This window comes from Plectropomus leopardus, chromosome 18 (assembly GCF_008729295.1).
Source record: "Plectropomus leopardus isolate mb chromosome 18, YSFRI_Pleo_2.0, whole genome shotgun sequence".
NCBI lineage: Eukaryota > Metazoa > Chordata > Actinopteri > Perciformes > Serranidae > Plectropomus > Plectropomus leopardus.
Window position 1 is genome coordinate 22472610 of NC_056480.1, and position 19503 is coordinate 22492112.

The window sequence follows — 19503 nt, forward strand, 5'->3', positions numbered from 1 at the left end:
TTTCCCTTCAAAACAAAAGCCCTCTGACAGTGTCTTTTTGGACAGAATCCCATCAGTTGCTGATACAAGGCATTTTATTTTGAAACATTTACAGGACGGTGTTGTGGGCTGTGCAGGAGTTTGCACAACTTAATCAAAGAGTGGAATTTGTGCTGATGAATACGGAAATACAGTTCTGATATCTGCGACGCAGTGGCAACGTTGCAACAACGCTGCATGAGTGAACACCTCAAGCATTAAACATGCTGCTGCTCAGCAAGGCTGAAGTCACACACTTTTGACGCGTGCTGTGTGAAACGGGTCTTAGGCGTTTACACTATCTGTTTCTCCAGCATTGCTCCATACAGCTCTACAACACAGTACCTCTTTTGTTAGTTTGTCTACTCTAACATAATAGTCATCTTTTGTTTGTTTGTAACTTGTTGAAAGTATTAAAAGCATGTTAACATAACATAAAAATATTTTTATATATTTCTTACTTATTTATTAAAAAAAGAAGTGTAAGAAATGTACTTAAACTGCAATAGCCTTTAACTTTTGAGAATGGTGTTTTAAATAATGGTTTTTCATCCCTTCACGTTGGAAACACTACCAGCCCCATGTTGTTGTAAAAACTTCAACCATGCCCCTGGCTAATATTCTGAAAGACATAATAGTTGGAGAAAAAGTGTGAACAACAAACAACAATAGGTGCATGACTCCCATCACAACTTTTAAACTAATTGTCATATAAAGATTCTAATATCAAAAGGTTATCTATTTCTGTCAAGTCTTGTTCAATATAAATTGTCCACATGGCCATGACAGTCTGCCTCTGAATCTCACTAAAACCACAAATAAAGCACATTTAACATCCTAACCTCATTTCTAGTGATTAAAGTCTGAGATTATCTAGATCGAACACGGTCACTCTGTTGACATGCATCCACACAAACCTAGTTTTACTTTGGTAAATGGTTTAGGAACAGATTTGCTGGCACAAAACAAATATAGCCACTGGATGGAACAGACAGATTGACAAATTGCATTGATCAAATATTCATACAGTGACCTGACATAACTCCAGTGAGTGTTTTTGCCCACCTAACTTTGCAATTTCTTGCTGCAAAACATAAATTTACATCTTAAGTGTGCACCGCTAAAGACAGTAGTTATAATGGAACCTAAGGTCTACTCACAGTAATAGATATTCCCACTTTACATGGACACAGCATTAGTAATATGTTGGGATAGGAAGGGCTCACACATGAAGGAATGAAAGAAAGGTGCGGAAAAACAAAATAATAATAATAATAATGGCCTGCTGATCCCCATGGCAAAAAATAAAGATATGGTTACAGCTACAATATCCACTGCTCTTTTTACCATTAGATTCAGAATAATGGTGGAGTATATGCACCATAAACTTTACTACCCTTGTATACTCTACATGAATCCTGCATGTGTCCTGAATGTGTGAAAAGATTTTATTTCCTCGTGCTTTTCTAGCAGAAACGGCAGATACCTCCTCATCGAAGCACATCCCCTTGGTTATGCATTTTTAAATAAGACCAGATTTTCAGGTCTGGGTGGGAAGGTTGGTGTTTTTCACAAAGAGTCTAAATGTAGGGTTTCAGTAAGTGGTGTATTCAAAGTCTTTGAATTGCTCTCAATTATTCATCTGAGACGCTCCCTTGTTTCCTGTGAATTGATTCATCATTCTCCAAAACCACATTATGACTTTATTTCTGAATTCCGTGACCCACTTTTTGTTACAATTACCAAATGACACTGCCTTTTGAATTTATTTTGCATGTTGACAGCACTGACAAATTAGCATTTGAGCTTTTGACTATAAGCAACATGTATTCAGTCCCACACACCAGCAGGATCAAATCCTCAATCTGGTAATTTCCTATTTTAATCCTGAAAGTCTGGCAAAGAGAGACATGTACTGTTTCTGCCATCGTTGAGTTCTGGCAATTTCATATATCTATCCATCCATGCCCAAAAACTTCCAGGCGCTCCCTTGGCTTTCACTCATTATATATTCCCAGAAAGCTGTTATATTCTCTGAGGTCTACTTGTTGGCCCACTCAAGTCTTCTACTCTAACAATTTATGGGCTGTGACTTTAACCATGTGTTCACATTTACTAAACAAAACATCAGCGAGTGACAGGAAGCCAGTCATGTCAAATGGCAACTTGTGACACAGGAAGACATTGGCTACAGCAATGCACGGTGACACGGTGAAAGCAACTGAGGTGACGAGGAACAGCTGTTTAATGTTGAACTTCATGCAAATCTTCACCAGACCAGGAAAGCAGAGCTTGTCTGTCACAAGGAACGAATATAAAATTGGTAGTCCCCAAACCAATGGGGGACATCACATAGTTACATCCCTTATTTATCTAATCTATGGTGAAAGCCAATGCTTTATTAATTTACATGTTCAGCAAGTATTAACATGTTACCATTTATAAAAAATATTATTTCAACAGAGTTAAGGTAAGTACAGCACGGCTCAGCAAATAGTTAATAACAAATATGCACACGCAATGGCCAAAGCACTTAATGTATGTCTGTAGTCTAACTGTTAAGGTTAGTTTGCCATATATCTTAAAATTTGGGGAATTATTGTAAACTTTTGGTTGCAGGTTGAAATAAACCTGCCCCTCGTCCCTCTAGCAGTGGTACCTGCAGGCAGTGAATCACCCCAGCAGAGGGAGGAGGACAGAGGACAGGATGAATGGCTAACACCAACTGATGTATGTGTTCTTTATTCTTTCGAAACGTTACAAAATATTTTGATGTCAGGAACATTATTTATTTTATTGACATTTTCGATCCGTTTCCAGCATAGTCTCTCAGCTGTCCACTGAGCAGCAGCTCTTTGGAGGCAGCCACGGTACATCGTGTTTCAACAAACATGCAAAATGGCAACAGAAGAAACAGGAAAATAGCAGTTACATTAATATTTTAAAGTGACTAATTCTGATTTGCTCATTTAAAGATGTATTCCTCCACTGCTCATTTGGTTCGCCGCTTGCCATAAGTTGGTTTGTTCATATGGAAGTTTATACAATAAGTCAGACAGAATGGCTTCGATGGCAGTGGTAAACTTAAAAGTACCCAATCCTGCTACATTGATTTAATAGGAATGTCCATTCTACTTCTATGGTTTTCAGTGAGATATTATTGAATTCATACATTGATTTGTTGTTGTAAACATGACTTTTGCTGCTCTAGAAACAAGATTTAGTTATTTTTCATATAGAAATAAATTCTAAGCCTGCTCTGAATTTATTCTTTAATAATAATATATTTTTGAAAAAGAACCTTTAAGAGTGTCTATTATGGTCTTGAACACGACTCAATTTGCGCAGGACTTGGATGTCACACTTTACTTGCTCTCGACTGCCTTTGGCCTTTATTTGACTCCCACTCAACTGGGCCTGGTCCTTGACTGGAGTTGGACTTGATTAAGCTGATCCTGACTGCAGCCCTGGCTACAACACACAAAATAGTTTCTATTAACAAGCACACCCAGAGCCATGTAAAGAACCACCACTTATCTGTGCTGCACTTATTTAAGGCTCTTTAAGCATTTATTAAAGCTGTTGATATAAATTACCTTGACATTCTTAAGTGTAGCTTTGTTAAGCACTCTCCATATTATCTATCAGAAATTAAAAAAATAAATAAATGGGCAATTCTATTAAATGAAAAATGAATAGATGTTCAATCCAAAGGATAACACAAGCTGAAGAGCCAACAACATAATGTGACAAATGACCAATAAAGACAATTAACATATTTAATTTAAAAATGTCACACTGTCTGTTTAAGGGTCTCTCTGGATAAATCAAGCAGTACACCTCAAGAGGCTCCAATATAATTCAAAAATGATTACATACAAACACACTTTGCCTTTGCCTCTTAACTCTGCCTTTCTGTCACCACATATTCTTGTTTTCTTCTTCATCTCTCTTTGTGACTCTGTCTTCACTGTTAATGAGAATGTTAACATGCACACTAGTATCACAGTTATGGATGGTTCATTGGATTATCCTGGTGCCCAGGCAGCCATAAAAGCAACAAGGGTTCATCATCAAGCTGGAATAAACTGGCAGGGATGTCACTGAGTTGAAAATACCAACATATTCTCATCCTAAATCATCACTTATCTGCCGCTTTGTCAGTGGACTTTCATGTGTACATATTACACTCTAGATATCATCCTGCATCTGCTGTTGACGTCCTTAGAGGCCGCGACCAATGCCGGGATGTCATTAAGAGCATGTAGTTATGATTAAACAACAAATGCATGGGTGGTTAGGTTTAGGCAACAAATGCATGTGGTTAGGATTAGAAAAAAACATCATGCTTGGCAATACTAGAACAAACACTAGGCTCCTGGATGTAAGTATGAGGTTTGTTACACATCCACAACCCCTTCTGCCTACCCTATAAGGACCTCTCAGCTCCTTATATTACATCATTACTGGGACGTCACCTGGTGGCATATTATACTGCTATAAAAGGTAGCTTTTGCCGCTGAGATTGTCTGGAAACACTGGCAAAGCAGCATCATTTGATGACTTCACAATAAAAATAACTAATATTTACAATAATTTATATTTAAAATAATTTGTCAAACATCATATGTACAGTAAAAAAGGAGTATGGTTTAGATTTAATAAAGGTCAGGTGATTTGAATTACTTTGTTAAGGTAAGGAAATGATTATTGTCATTGTTTAAAAAGATAAGAATAAACGTCCAGTCCCCAGCATCAATGGACAAACAGTCTATCTTATCTTGCAAAATCATCCATTATGGACAAAACCCAGACTGAGCTGTGTTACAATAAGATACACATGTTTTAGGCTCTGCACAGTACCATAGAAAAATTACACTAGATTTGTACTCATACAAAACAGTCTGTTTTTTTTCCTCTGGGTCTTGCTGTGTTTTTCCTTTGATTGTGTTTCCTAATGAAGGCAGGTTGGACCTGCCATACACAATAGTGATTACAAGATCAACAAAGAACAATATCAGTTAGATCATTTTGGTAATTTTAATGGGGAACTATGTTTAATTAAATACTTTAATCCCCCTAATTAAAACATTTTATCAACCTAATTAAGAAAACTCTCCCTGGAAGAGCTAGAATGGAAATTGTTAGTACAATTACATATTTATTAGTTCATATTTCTTCCAGGTATTCCCAACTTTGCAGTTGAGATGCCACATGGGGTACCTTGCTTGTGGAATTAATTAGCTTAAATAATATTACCAATTAAAAGGCAGTATTAAATAAAGAATTTTTCAGAAAATATATATTTTTCAAAAGGACACAGAAATGCCATTAACCCTGCTTTGACCCAATTGTCAGTGACGAAAAAAAAAAAACAAAGTTAGTATGACAATGAGGTCCTGTGCAATATAAAAGTGTTTTAAATGTTGGAGTTATGTGAGTGTATATCGGCTTTAAAACTCTACAGGCACAGAGAGTACAAACAAGACCAGGAGGGTCCCATTCATCATATCTGTTTGTTGTACTGACATCATGAAGAGGGTGGACAGGTGAGACAAGACCCACCCAGAGTTCAAAACACTGTGTTTGTCACAGTCAATAATTCCAACTTCCAACCAGAGTCAATAAATTATCGGGCCGTCACTTCTGGTGGTGGGTGACAAAATGCCACTTCTTCCATTTGACACAATGGTGGCGAACTGGTTGAAAATCTGAGAAGCATCCCTTTAAAAATATGATTCACTAACCAGATTCATATAAGTGCCTACTTGCTGGGAACGTACCTCCAGCAACTAATGCAGCAATCAAGCAAGGTGCCCTTTACTCGCTTATGAAAACTTCTGATTGGAAAATCACATGTAAATCTTATTTAAAGTGTAAGTGGTGAAACTCCTAAATAGACGTGCCCCTGATTGGAGGATAAGCAGCATCACCTTGATAATTTCCATACCTTTTAAGAAATTAAGCCTTTGATTTTCTGTTGCATTTGTGTGTTTCTAAAAGAGGAAATGTGGGGCTACTTTAGAGTTAATGCGGAGTGAGTGTCAGTCATGGGACTGAAAAATCTTGGGAAGAAAATACAGGCCATTTATTCACATTTATAACACCATAAGAGACAGATCAGACAAGTGTGTGTGTGTCTGGTGTTTGTGCGTGCATGCAGAAACATGTATGTGCCTGTGTGTGTGTATCCATGTTAATCACTCTCCACATAATTACCATTTTCTTGTTAATGGATCTAACCTTTTAATCACCATTTTGCCCCTGTGCCCGTGTGTGTGTCTGTGTGTGTGGGTGTGAGGGAGAGGGAGAGAAATAGAGAGAGAGAGAGAGAGAGAGAGAGAGAGAGAAAGAGAGAGAGAGAATGAGACAGCAGAAGTAATTTGGCTTAACCAACAGGGCGATACTAACTATGCAGACCATAAATCTTCCTCACCCACGGACACGTGCACACACACGCCCTTTGCACGTGAACGCATGTGTGCACATACTCACGCAGCACATCGTTTCCTGTTATCTGAGATAAGCAGGAAATCCTAATCAACCAATAAGAGCATAAAGGGCATCTCTCACTTTCTCTCCAGCTATCTGTTTATTCTCTCTCTCCTTTTCCTCCCTGCAGAATTGGGAATCACATATTGTATAAGTAGGAAAATCTTGTGGTCACCCTAGTCTATTCTATTCCTTTGCTCCCTTGTTTAATTAACTCTGTATGGCAATTTGAGCACTAAAAGCCACCGGATTGTCCGAGAAAGGTTGATTATTGCAGCTGGCTGATTAGAAATTATGCCCGTTGAACCAAAGGAACATGGTTCATGTTCCCCACGGTGAGAGAATTGCTTTTCAGCAAACGGCCGAGTATCAAGAAGACTCATTTCATCTCCCCATGACCCACATCTTTTCTCCTCAACTGAACCAAACCAGATTTTCTTGCTTAGCAATATGTCAGTGGTAGCTGCCTCACACGTCTGATTTAGTGAAGAAATCTATTTTTGACCTTTTCAAGGTACAATCAAGATACAAAAGAAGATTCTTCTGAAGTGACACCAAATGACAGGTTCTAATTTGGCCAATGAGATATGCAATACAGATTTGTATGCACTCTTTCTGTTGCGTTTAATAGACGTTTTCAGTTTTTGTGCTCCTAGACAAAACTGACTGGCCTGAATCAGGCATAATAAGACCGAGATTATGATTTTATTAATTTCAAAGCCCTTAAAAAATTGTTATGAATATCTTTGCCTCTCAATAAGCTGAAAAAAATCCTTTGGTTTCTCAAAATCCTAGCTAATCTGCTTTCACATAAAAATTCCCTCAACTGTCATTAAATTTTGATTTAAATGTTGCTTAACAGCTGACTGGTGCATGGGAATGCATGATCACATCACCTCTTTTTTTTTTTTTTCTTTTAAAACGTGGTCCGTCCACTTTAAATCAAGGACAAACACAGAAATCTCTCATGTGAAATAACCAATAACTGCGGAAGGAATTAGTGTATTCATGTAGAATCCAATTGCATATAAACACAGCTAATTGAGAAAATAGGTTTTCAGGGCTTTTGGAGTATTAGAATGAAGGTTGCATTTGAGTTATGTGTTAGCATTGCATGTGACCTGCAAATGAACTTGTTTGTGGCAAACCATGCTGGTCTTTGCATCTCCTGGGGCACTGGGCTGGCATCTTTTTAGTTGTCTTTTCTTTTGTTGGGTGGATTTGTTCCATAAGCAGAGCTTCCTCTGTGGGTTTGTGCCTCCCTCACCAAACTGGCCAAGGCTGGTGTGTGTTTAATGTGCGGTTGCCTTGAAGAAGAGGAGCCAGCGGAAGAGCCTCTCGTGTGGGACTCTCCTTGGTTTCAGGTTGGATATTCTGGATTCCAAGAATTAGTTCCAGGTGAATGTTCACATCCACAGGATCCAAAATGAAATGAAAAGCTCATTCACAGTCAGTTTGTCATTGTTGTTGCTTCCACAGAGTGAGAAATGAGCAAGACAGAGAAGCTTTGCTCAAGGATCAAACACAACAGATAATCAGTTTAGTATCAAGTCATGTCGTGACTGGACAAAATATTGTCATTGTTCCTGTGACAAGCACAACATATGATGGATTTTTATTGGGGAAAAGAGGGAATTGTTGCACTTGTGAATATGTAACTGTATGTGGATGCAAAATTTAATTTTTATTCAAAACATTTTGTTATAAATCTTTGCTTCTTCTTGGTAGAGATTTCAAATAAATTGATTGATGTGATGTTGTTCCTCCACAGCACATTTAAAGATAATAAAAGTATAACCAAGGGCTGATTTTGTGTAAATGAACAAGCAAAACTATATCCCTCTTAAAAGCTTCTTCACCTCAGTGGTGCTCTCAGAAATATTTCATTAGGTGGCCAGATGGGACGACTGAAATCTTGGGGTGGCACAACAAAACCAAAAGCCATAACTTTGTATTATTTATATTATGATGTTGTAGTATATAGTCTAGTTGAAAACTATGTCAATATGGTTACTCTTTTAACAGTTCATTTTACAAATTTTCTCTTTTGCTTAGACTAATCAGTCCCTCTAGAATGTTGTGATATTGCTGACACAACAATGAATGCAATTTAGGCCAATCCCTGTAAATTATATGTGACCTTGTTATAAGTCCAATCAATGCAACTGTACTGCAAATTTGAAAACGTATTGATTCGCTCAACCTCTTCTACCATCACAAAAAGACAACTACTTGTTTGCAATTTCACCCTATAATCATCACAGCATGCATTACATTTTTTTTTAGAAAGGCTTCCCTGAAATCAGGCATATCAGACCACAACAATCCAAAAACAGCATTTGAAACCTTGGAGGGACTGACTAATATTACAGTAACATGACATGACATTTTGTATCAGCGTGGCCATGGCCCCTCCCTGCCACCCCTTGGCAGTGCCATTGCTTCACCTTAATAAAATTGAAGTTCTGCTTTGATCAAGAACATGCAAGAGGTGACAAGGACTTTCTTTGTGGGCCAACTTGCGTGATGACATCTGTCAAAACCTAATCCCAATCAGTGTTAAGCCATGTGAAAATCAAACACACTCAAAATCAACAGCACTCTCACATTTCACAGTTAACTGAATAACTTAATAATAATTTAATTGCAGGGTTAAAAGAACATGTCGAATGTGAATAGAGTCACAGACAGATGCTATTAGGCCCTATTGATTGCCTGATAAAATCATAAGGCAAGGAGAGTTTAATAGCTTATCCGAAATGAACTTCTTTCTGGGTATTGTGTTTCTTGCAAGAGGGGCTCGATAAAATAGTTCAATAACTTAAAGGAAACCGCAGTGTCACTGATTGAGCCCCAGCAATTTGTGTACTACAGCAGGACAGCTCCCTGTTGCTATGCAAGGTCATTTGTTCCGCTGCTATAGCACTGCTTGGGAGAATCCAGCTCAGTGCTGATAACATCTTGAATATATTTAATATATTATAAGTATTAAAAGCCACATACTACTATTCAAAGTATGAAATTCGTTCATCTAACCAGTGCATCCTTCTGGTCCCTTTTGTTTTTGTTTTTATTTTGAATTCATGATCCCTGATATTTGATCATGTAAACACATTAGCTCCTCACAGCTCATCATTAATTGGCAAAAATACAAAGGAGTACCTTTTCATAGCTTTTGGCTTGATGAACAGAAAACTGGCTGCACATCACTGGTAACCTAATAATAAGCAGTGGGCTATATGCCATAACAGGTGTTTGTGCTGTGCTACTTTTTAATGGAGATTAGAGGATGTTGAAGACAAATCAATGGCTCTGAAAGTAGTCTAAATAAAGTGTGTGTGTGTGATAATTCAAATCGGTCTTACTTAACAGCATAGTGCCATTACATTATGACTTCGCAAAAACTGAATACTTCCGCCTTTTCTTTGCCAGTTTTTTTTTAAATTTGGGCCACTTGTTCATAAGAAAGTAGAATTACTGATTTGAGGTTGTATGCCTCCACGCACCAGTCAAGTTGCAGTTACAGTTTGCATCAATGTCTGTGAAACACACATCTTCCCCCCGGCAGCATAGATGATCTATACAATCAGCACAGTTTCAAGGTGGGCACCTGAGATTAGTATTACCAATTCAGTCTCTGACCAAATGACTACCCTTCTATTCTTGAGTTATGAGATTAAATTATGCCCAGAAAAGTGTTTTTGCAGATCATTATGAAGTCACAGTGAAACTAACCTTTAACCTTTAGGATGTAAAATATCATCACTTCATCATTATACCCTATAAGACATTTTTATGAAATTCGATAATGAATAGCAAATTATTATTTCTTTTAGGTTCAAAAATATGTTTTATGAGGTCAAATTGACCTTGACCTTTGACCCTCAACCACAAAATTCTAATCAGTTGATTAGACTTGGACTTAGACTTGAGTCCAAATGGATGCCTGTGTCACATTTGAGGAAATTCCCTTAAGGCCTTCTTGAGATTTTATGAAATAAGACAGACACAAAGTCACAGTGACCTTGACCTTTGACCCTCAACCACCAAATGCTAATCACTTCATCCTCAAGTCCAAGTGAGTGTCTGTACCAAATTTGAAGAAATTATCTCAAGGTGCTCTTGCGATATCAAAATGACAAGAATGCAATGGATGCAAAGTCAAAGTGACCTTGACTTTTGACCTTTGACCTTTGAGATATCGCATTCAGGAGAATGAGATGTATGTACTCACAAACACAATGCTTCCGGCCACGGCTATTGCCAGCGCAGAGACATAAAAACAAGTTATCATAACTGGTCCTACCTGGTCCTGAAGTTAGCAGGGTGCGGGTGTCCATCGTACAAAGACAAGAAGTCATATTCTTCTTCAATGGCAAAAGACAGGAACATGAGCTGGATTCTACTTCCTTCCTCTCCAACAATGACCCAGGTGCAGTTCGCCCCATTGGGGTAGCCATATGGAAAGCCTGGCGATTCTATACTGCCATTTCGGCCTTTCAGCGTACCGCCACATGTGTAGATGAATCCTAAAGGGGACAAAAGAGAGAACATTTAATTCATTTAATATTTGATTTATTCTTAGAACGAGAAAATAAAACAACAGCTGCTGCTGCTGTGTTGTTGACATGAGGATAGAGTGACACAAGGGAACAAAAAGGATGGAGAGGGATATTAGATTGAAAGTTTAGAGTTTAAAATACACAACACAACAGCAATTAAGTTATATGGATGTCTTCTGCGACAAAGGGATAATTTGAGTGCATCTGTGTGTTTCTCTGTGCATGAGCTTAGTGTTAGCCGGTGTGTTTTCAGCAGCATGTGCTGTGTTTTGACAGATACTGTGTGTAACAATTGCAAGGTACGCTCACACACAGCTCTCTTAGTAACACAAAAACACACGTATGTACACACATACACACACACACACACACGCACACACGCTACTTCTCTGTAGCCCTCTGAACCCAATGGCCATATAAAGTGCTATAAGTATCACTTTACACAACTTTTTTTTTAAATAAATGGATTGCTGACCTTCTGGCCCATTCCAATATTGGTGGTTAAGTATTCATTATGTATTTTCCAGGTGCTAAAAAAGTGCTACTAAAGAAAATGAATGCTTTACATCAATGTGGAAATCAGCCACACGCCAGCATAAGTGATACTTAGTAGTTCAGCTTGGGACTGATATAACCTTGCTCTTTAATTACATTATTGGAATATATACTGTGGCTAGCTCCAAAACTGTTGAATTAAGTAAATATCTGAAAGTCTCCTAGCTCTGTGGATCTGTAGTTTGTGGTGCTTCTAACAATATATTCTTTTTACTGGCCTCCCCCACAGTGAGTGGACAAGGCAGGGCCTGTTTCAGAGCAGCACCCCAGGAGCTGGTACTCACATTCAGCATGGGGTGCTTGAACCCAAGTCCCCCGATAATGCAGGAACTCAGCTACCACTGAGCTAATAGGTGAAATCATTAAGCGACCAGAGTGTGCCTCTGAAATATCAAAAGCGAGCCATTTCTTCGTTTTTGCAAATCAATTACTGACACGTCAAGATGCATGATGTCAATAGGTTTGTATGTGTTGGCTTTAACAATGCCTTTGAACATGACTCATGGCACAGAGGGAGAAAACCTTTTTTTTTTTATAATGAGATATACTGTATATCTACATTCACTGTGTCTAGTCAGATGAAAACACGTCAGAGAGATGAGGCAAATGCAAACTCTTGCACACGCTTTGCAGCATCAAAGGCAGTAAATGATTTCTTTAGGGAGGGAGAGAATAAATACAGCCAGATCTTAATGAGCTACTATAGGCTCTTCATCATGGGATTGTACTGTATGCGATGGCAGGCTAGTAGGTGGAAGAGACGAGGAACGAGAAGGAGATGCCAAACTAACAAGTAAATCAGCTGCAAGAAGCATTGTGTTGACTGTTCCCTCTGCAGCAATTCAACATACAAAAAATGGCAGAGTGCCGGATATCCAGGCAATAATTAATGACATTAGAGGCTTATACTATTGCCATTTTTAAAATCATCATCCAGGAAAAACAAACATGATAAAAATGGCACATGATGTGTATTTAATGGGCCAAATTCACTCAAATTGTTTGCTCACCGAACCTGGGCTTCATAGCAGACTGGTCCAGCTTATTTGGTGGGTTTATCTTACACGTAGGAGATCCTCAAATCATTTTTCAGATGACCGGTTTCTTTCATCCCTCTTTTGTGGAGAATTTTCTATTTCACTGTGCTCGCCTCCTCATGTGCAAATGTTCTACCAAAACAAGTTCACTTCAGACACAATTTAACAAGGGCACCATCGCTGTATCCTTGGTTTTGCACCGCCCAAGACAACTGTAATTGCTTTAAAGAAATACAAACAAGCCAGAGCAAACTAACAGCTTAGTCAGCTGCATGATGCGTTAATTTGACTTTTCTCTTTGTACCAGCCCAACATACAAAACATAACACAGTGCTGGATATCAAGACAATAATAAGGCATCGGAACACCTTAGACTACATTATCATGCTTCTACCATGGGTATATCTATATTATCTTCCATTTTCTAAAGTAAAGTAAATTTATAGTCAGTAGTGACTTAAGTGATGACAAAGCAGAGGTTGTAGTTGTAAGTCACAAGTAAGTCCCAGGTCCAGTCCCAATTTCTAAATTTTGACTTTTGAGTCCTAAACAAGTTATAATGCACTCTTCACCAACAGTGACAGATTAATATAAATTGAATTGAGAAAAAAATCATGAATGCTGAAAGATTTTTACTTATTTGTCCAAGTAACGTTACTAATCTTCTTGATTTTGAGTCAAGTCTAAAGTTATCGAATTGTGACTTGAGTCTGACTCGAGTTCAAGTCATGTGACATGAGTCCACACCTCTGTTACAAAACATGATTTATTTTTGCTTTGATTATATAGTGCTGCATACATTGCATACTAAGTCTCAATGGTTTATAACCTGTTAAAGGGTCTTAAAGTGTCCAAATATACAATGTTAACCCACAGTGTTACAATTCTGTTTATTTTAGAAAGAATTGCTAATGTGGATAAGAGGAGTGTGTTGAATTTGTTTTTGGCCTTTGCACTTCCAATTACAGGCCGCATGTACTGATAAATTCAAAGTGAAGCAAATTCTGCTGCTGTACTTCTAGATCTCTCCGGGTTACAGAGCCTGCTAAATGCCTAAATTGTAAAATGTAAATGTAATTGATCTCCTTGGACTTCACGGTTCACATCAGGATCATTATCTTCTCCTTTTGATCTTAATGATCCCTTTTTATCAAATACACCACAGGTGTTAGATGAAAACCTTTGAGTGTTCAGGAGTGAAGTCGGTCCAGGGTGTTTGTTTTTTTTTTTCTTTTTCCTTTTTGCAATGCTTTATTGATCCCTGATGGAGAAACCCTTCACTTCTTCCACTCCACAGGAGAGTCAGACTGCAGAGTCAGCTTACTGAGCAGAAACCCTTGGAGCTGGTAGGGATTTAGCCTCATCCTGCTCAAGGACACTACAGCAGAGAAGAAAATTGCTGTTATATTGGGCCTCTTCTTGCTGGGAATTGGCGTTGCAAATCACTATATCTCTGCGCCTGTTGATTTGTCTTTTTTTTTCTTTTTTGCATTTGGCATTCTCTTATTCAGTGTAGCTGTGTCCTTTCTTTCTGCTTCTTAATCGAACAGAGCAAAAATGTAATTATCCTCAGTTTGATATCAGTGAAAATGAAGAAAAAGGAGAGAAACATTTAATTGAAAATTCCTGTTACTGTGTGTTTAAAGTCCTTGAACTTCTAGGCCTTAATTGATCTCCTCTGAGTGCAAAGCTCAAATCAGGATGATCATCCCCCTGCCTTTCATGTTTATGAGCCTTGTTATTTACCATGGCAGCCAGGGCCACTGGGACAGCAGGGTGATCCCACTGGATGCTTTTTCAACCAATTATCCAACACAGAACTGTACCAAAAAACACTGTGTCTACATATATATGTGTGCCTATGTGTGGCTGTGTGTGTTTGCTCAACCCTCATTTACCCAGACTGTTCCAAGACCATCACAGTGACGGATATAATGACCAATGGCAGTCTGAGCTGCAATTACGGGCCGGTATCTCTGCGCCTTCACAACCAATCAGAGCTGAGATTTTGAGGGACCAGGAGGGACAGGCAAGGCCATAAGAGAGCACACACATATGCACTTACACAGAGCTGCAAAACTATATATACTCTACAACTGACATATGCACTCACAATATACACATCTGTAGAGTTTTTTGCTTGTTTCATTTTGCAAGAAAAGAAAGGGGTGGAAATGCCACTGCCTGCCTTGCCTGTTTTCTCCTTCAAGACACTGCAGAAAAAAGATTGTGCACAGCACAGCAAGAAAACAACTTATTGAACTGCCGTTCTGGCCCAGTTCGGAAAGGGTACGTCCATGTGGTTCCCAGCAGGAATTACATTTTATGATCAAAGTTAAGTGGGATTTATGCTCCACGAAGCAGTGGTTCATCTGAGGACAGCAAATGTTCACAGTTGCAAAGTAAAAGGCAGACTTATCAGAGCGCCTATCCAATGTACTTGATTTTTTAATTAAACTTTTGTGATGTAACAACCCCTGCATATCCAAGATAACGCTCACGTTTTGAATAAAATCATTGATATTTCAAATATTGCTTCATGGATTATGGCTATTATGAATATGGAGTCTTTATAAAACACTGTCCACCATGAAGATACAGAGGCTTTAAGATTTTATCAAGTAAAAGCCAGTTAATTTGATGCCTCCACATGATTTAATTATCAGACTAATTGAATGGACTCTTAAATATATTGCTTTCATTTTAATGGCGTACTTTACAAATAAGGAAAAAGGGACTGCTATGAGTGCATGTACCATACTATAAACTTGTTTTTAAGGTTATTCTAACACCACTTTGTTTCCAACCTGGTCCCACTCCCAACTTGACGAATACAGACACTTCGTCATTGGCCCTCAGCATCAAATAGCAATGCACCAAAGCACCCTTTATTAGCCCTCAGAGACACGACTTGTGATGACATTTATTGATGCTCCAAGCAACTGCTGTGGTGAGCAAGAAAGTCCGCACAGGATGATGAGTGAAGGTGGGTACGCCGAAGAAGCTTTGGATTGTCACGCAGGAGAACAACGTGACATATGTGACACATATCAAGAAACATTACATTATGTGAGAAACAAAGATATTTATTTGAAGCCAAGTTTTTTTTGTTTTTGTTTTATCTTATCCCTTTGAAACCTAAGCAACTTGGTTTGATTTCTGAGGGAAAACATGGGTAGAAAGCAATGAGCAATTTAACAAGACATGGCCCAAAAATTACTAGGAAATTATTTAAAAAAGAAAAGAAAAACAAGAACCTTACCTAAAAAAAAGCACACAAAAAAGTACAACGCAAAAAACAAACAAGAATTTTTTTTTTACAAAAATTAGATTTTTTCTGTGACATAATTTTAAAGATATGGATATAACAAGTATGAATATAGTTTTCTTGACCATTTTAATTAAAAATTATAAATTACATTTTCTACTTTTTTAAAAACTAATTTTCAGTCAATTTTTAGTCACTTTTTTTTACTAATTTCTTGCTCTATGCAGGACATTTCTTGTCAAGTTGCTAATTGCTTTTAAGTCATGTTTTTGAAAGAAATCATACTAATTTGATTGCATTTCAAGGGTTAAATAGTTTGTGAAAGGCATCTGAACACAGCACCAAATACTGATGTCCATCCAGGTTTCAAAGGGTTAACCTACCCATATGTTTTGGGTTTTTTTAACCTAAAGCTAAGTAAGTACACCTAAAAACAAAAGTTTTCTTTTCAATTCAAGTTTATTTAAAAAAGAGACTGTACACATTGTATGGGACGAAAATGTACATTTCCTTTGATAATGGAAATTTACTATAAAATATACAATGCATGCATGACATGCCATCCCTTAAAGTCCAAAACTGACACTAGAGGGGTAACATTAACGTCATAGTTTGATATGTAGGGCCAATGACCAATCACTGGTATTTGACAAGATGGTAGGAAGAATGCTTTGTTGTTTCTGACAATATATTGATGAGGTAATGTTATTTGAGTTAATGTTATTTTTATTATTTTTTCTTGTTCTGAAGTGAAGCTTTTGGATTTCTTTACACCCATACGTACATTCTTATCAAGAAATTGGAATTTTGAATTTGACCAAAATATCATACAATGTTTGTATTGTTTTGATTTCATAGGGATCTTGCGTACTTCCATCTGTAGAAGAGGCATATATTGGAACAGAATATTGCTGCCAATATTTCCCACAGCCAAACACACAGATTGACTGATGCTTATATGACTGCAATCAAGATTTTGTAACCCAAGCTGTTGACATGCAGCAGCGCTTCAAGCGGAGGCGTTATGAGGACAAGATTCAGGATTAAGCTCACAATAGAACCTTAGAACTGTAGAAGAATGAATTGTTCTGCCAGGAAAAAGACAGGAGCTCACACAAAGGCCTTATTTTGTCACGTTACAGCAGAGAGGCTGCAAATTAAGCCTAGCATAAAGTGAGACTGGGACTTTATTTTCAGAGATGATGCACTAAGTGAGGTGTTTACTGAACTCCCAGGGGTGACATTTAGTTATGCACCTACAATTAGACTAGTTAGAAGTTACTTAACAGCTCCTTAACAGGATATGTGGCTTCAATGACCCAGGGGTAATATTCGATGGTAATGGTGCTACCGTGGGAATATGGTGAAAAACAGTATTTTTCAAAAAGGTTCTCAACAACAAAATAATCCTCTCTGTTATTTGCAAGCTGTAGTGGCCTCGTGAATGTTTTACACAATCAATCCAACTATGAGAGGGACCACAGACAGGATATCTGAAAAGTGCAATAACTTAGAGGTCATGTATTTAAATATCTGAAGTGACAGAGTCAAATGCTACATGCAATAGATGAATCTATATGTTCCTTTTTTGTAACATTAGCAAGTCCCTAGTGATCACGACATACTGTATTATGAGTTAGGTTTTCACTTTCTCTTCTCTTGACCTTGTCAATTATTTCATTTTTGTCCATCTCTTTTTAACTATCCCTTTAGTGGTAAAAGCATGGATGTATAAAGAAAACTGAGAAACACCGTTGGAGGTGGAGATCCATTCATCCCTGTGAAAGTTGCTCAGTGGTGTGTGAAGCCACATTTTTTAAATTTTAGCGTATAAATTACGTGGATGGTCAGCACTGCTTTTGCACTGCGTGGCCCATAGAACAGGCGTACTAGAAACTTCCACCGCCTCGAGGCTTCAAAACAGAAGTCCACAAAGCAATGGGTGACATCACGGTAGCTACCTCCATTATCTCTTCATCTATCTATGATCAAATCCTGATAGTGAAACAAACAGGGGTTTGTGACGCTCAAAATATGTATTTGCTGATATTCAGATGTCTCTTTTGCCATTTAAGTCAATGGGAAAAAGCATTTTTGGGTCATAGAGGCATCACGTGAGGGATGTAATTTAAAAATTGGTACAAAGCCAAGTGCACTTAATGGGGACCTGACTTAAAGTATGTTTTTGCATGAAGTGCATTAAACCTTGAAACAGGTGAGTGGAATACAAGGAGATGTTTGCAGTTCAGATTTCCAAATAAAGCCATGCATTCACACCAAAAGGCGGTTAAATCTCACAAAAATGTTAATTTCAATATTAAACAAAATCTAAACTTGCACTGTCTTGATGTGCAATATAATATCATTGACTTGTATTTGCAGCTGTCACAAATCAACCCCACAATTTGTAGACTAAATTCCACAAAGGAAAATATGACTCATTTCATCACAATTATATCTGAACTCAACAGATTGGAGAGTGTCTTAATCTAAATGCAGTAACTTCATTAAATTGAACAGCAAGGATACAGGGTGGGGTGAGTAAAGAGCAAAGTGGGGACAGAAGGACAGAGATGGAAAGCAGAATAAACAGAGAGAAAAGGACAGATTTCCCCTCGTTCATCATTGCGCAAAGAATGAAAGGATGATTTAAAACTCATCACTCAGAGCGACAGAGGCGAGAGGGTGTAGGAGGGAGACGGAGAAATGGAGAAATATCGAAAGAGAGCGAGGAGAGAGAAAAGAGAAAGAGAGAGAGAAACAGTGAGAGGGAGACAGGGGTAAAAGAGAGACTTCTAATTATGCTGACTACCAGACCGAAACTGACAGCCCCTCCACACACACACAAAGACACACACACACACACACACACAGACACAGGGTCACAGAAAGACAGGCATACACTAACACACACATGGATTCATGCGGACACTCACATGCACGCACACAAATCCAGGCAGATTGCAAAGGATATACACACAAATCCATGCATTATTTCCACAAAAGGTCAGAAACACACACACACACACACAAACACACACACACACACACACACACACACACACACACACACACACACCCTAGTAGTTAACCCTTTCCATGGGCCCACTGACTGCTGTTATTTACATCTTTTGTTGTTTACCACACCTCATACAAACCCACATACAAAGTGATATTCTGAAATAACATCTATACCTCTCTGTATTTATTCAGTGTTAGTATTTGTATGATTCTTACCATAGCCGCAAAGACACACACTAACTTCCTGTAACTGGCCATGCAATGATGTTCAATCCATCAGTCACTCATATCAAATATATATGAGCAACTCATGGCTTCTGACGGTCATTCTGCTGACAAAACTACAATTGTTTTGGAGCAGGAAGGTTACAGATCAGTGTTGGGATAAAGCTGTACAAAGAAAACAATCAAGCACACCTCTATTGCACCAGGCTAGAATTTATAGACTGAATCAACAACAACACGCAATCGGCAAACTTATTCATTTCAGATGTCATTTCCAGCTGCAAGTTGAGTTAACCCTTTAAAAAATGGAACAACATCCCTTTCT

At 38.1% G+C, this 19503-nt stretch overlaps 1 protein-coding gene across 1 annotated transcript in view; it reads right to left on the minus strand.

Annotated features, from left to right (window-relative positions):
* The window catches only part of LOC121957465 (CUB and sushi domain-containing protein 3-like), a 446534-nt gene that overhangs the window by 333710 nt on the left and 93321 nt on the right, over positions 1 to 19503 (minus strand). The window contains exon 2 of the mRNA XM_042506041.1: positions 10817 to 11039. Coding sequence (XP_042361975.1) covers positions 10817 to 11039 — 223 coding nt within the window. The remainder of the gene's footprint in view (positions 1 to 10816; positions 11040 to 19503) is intronic.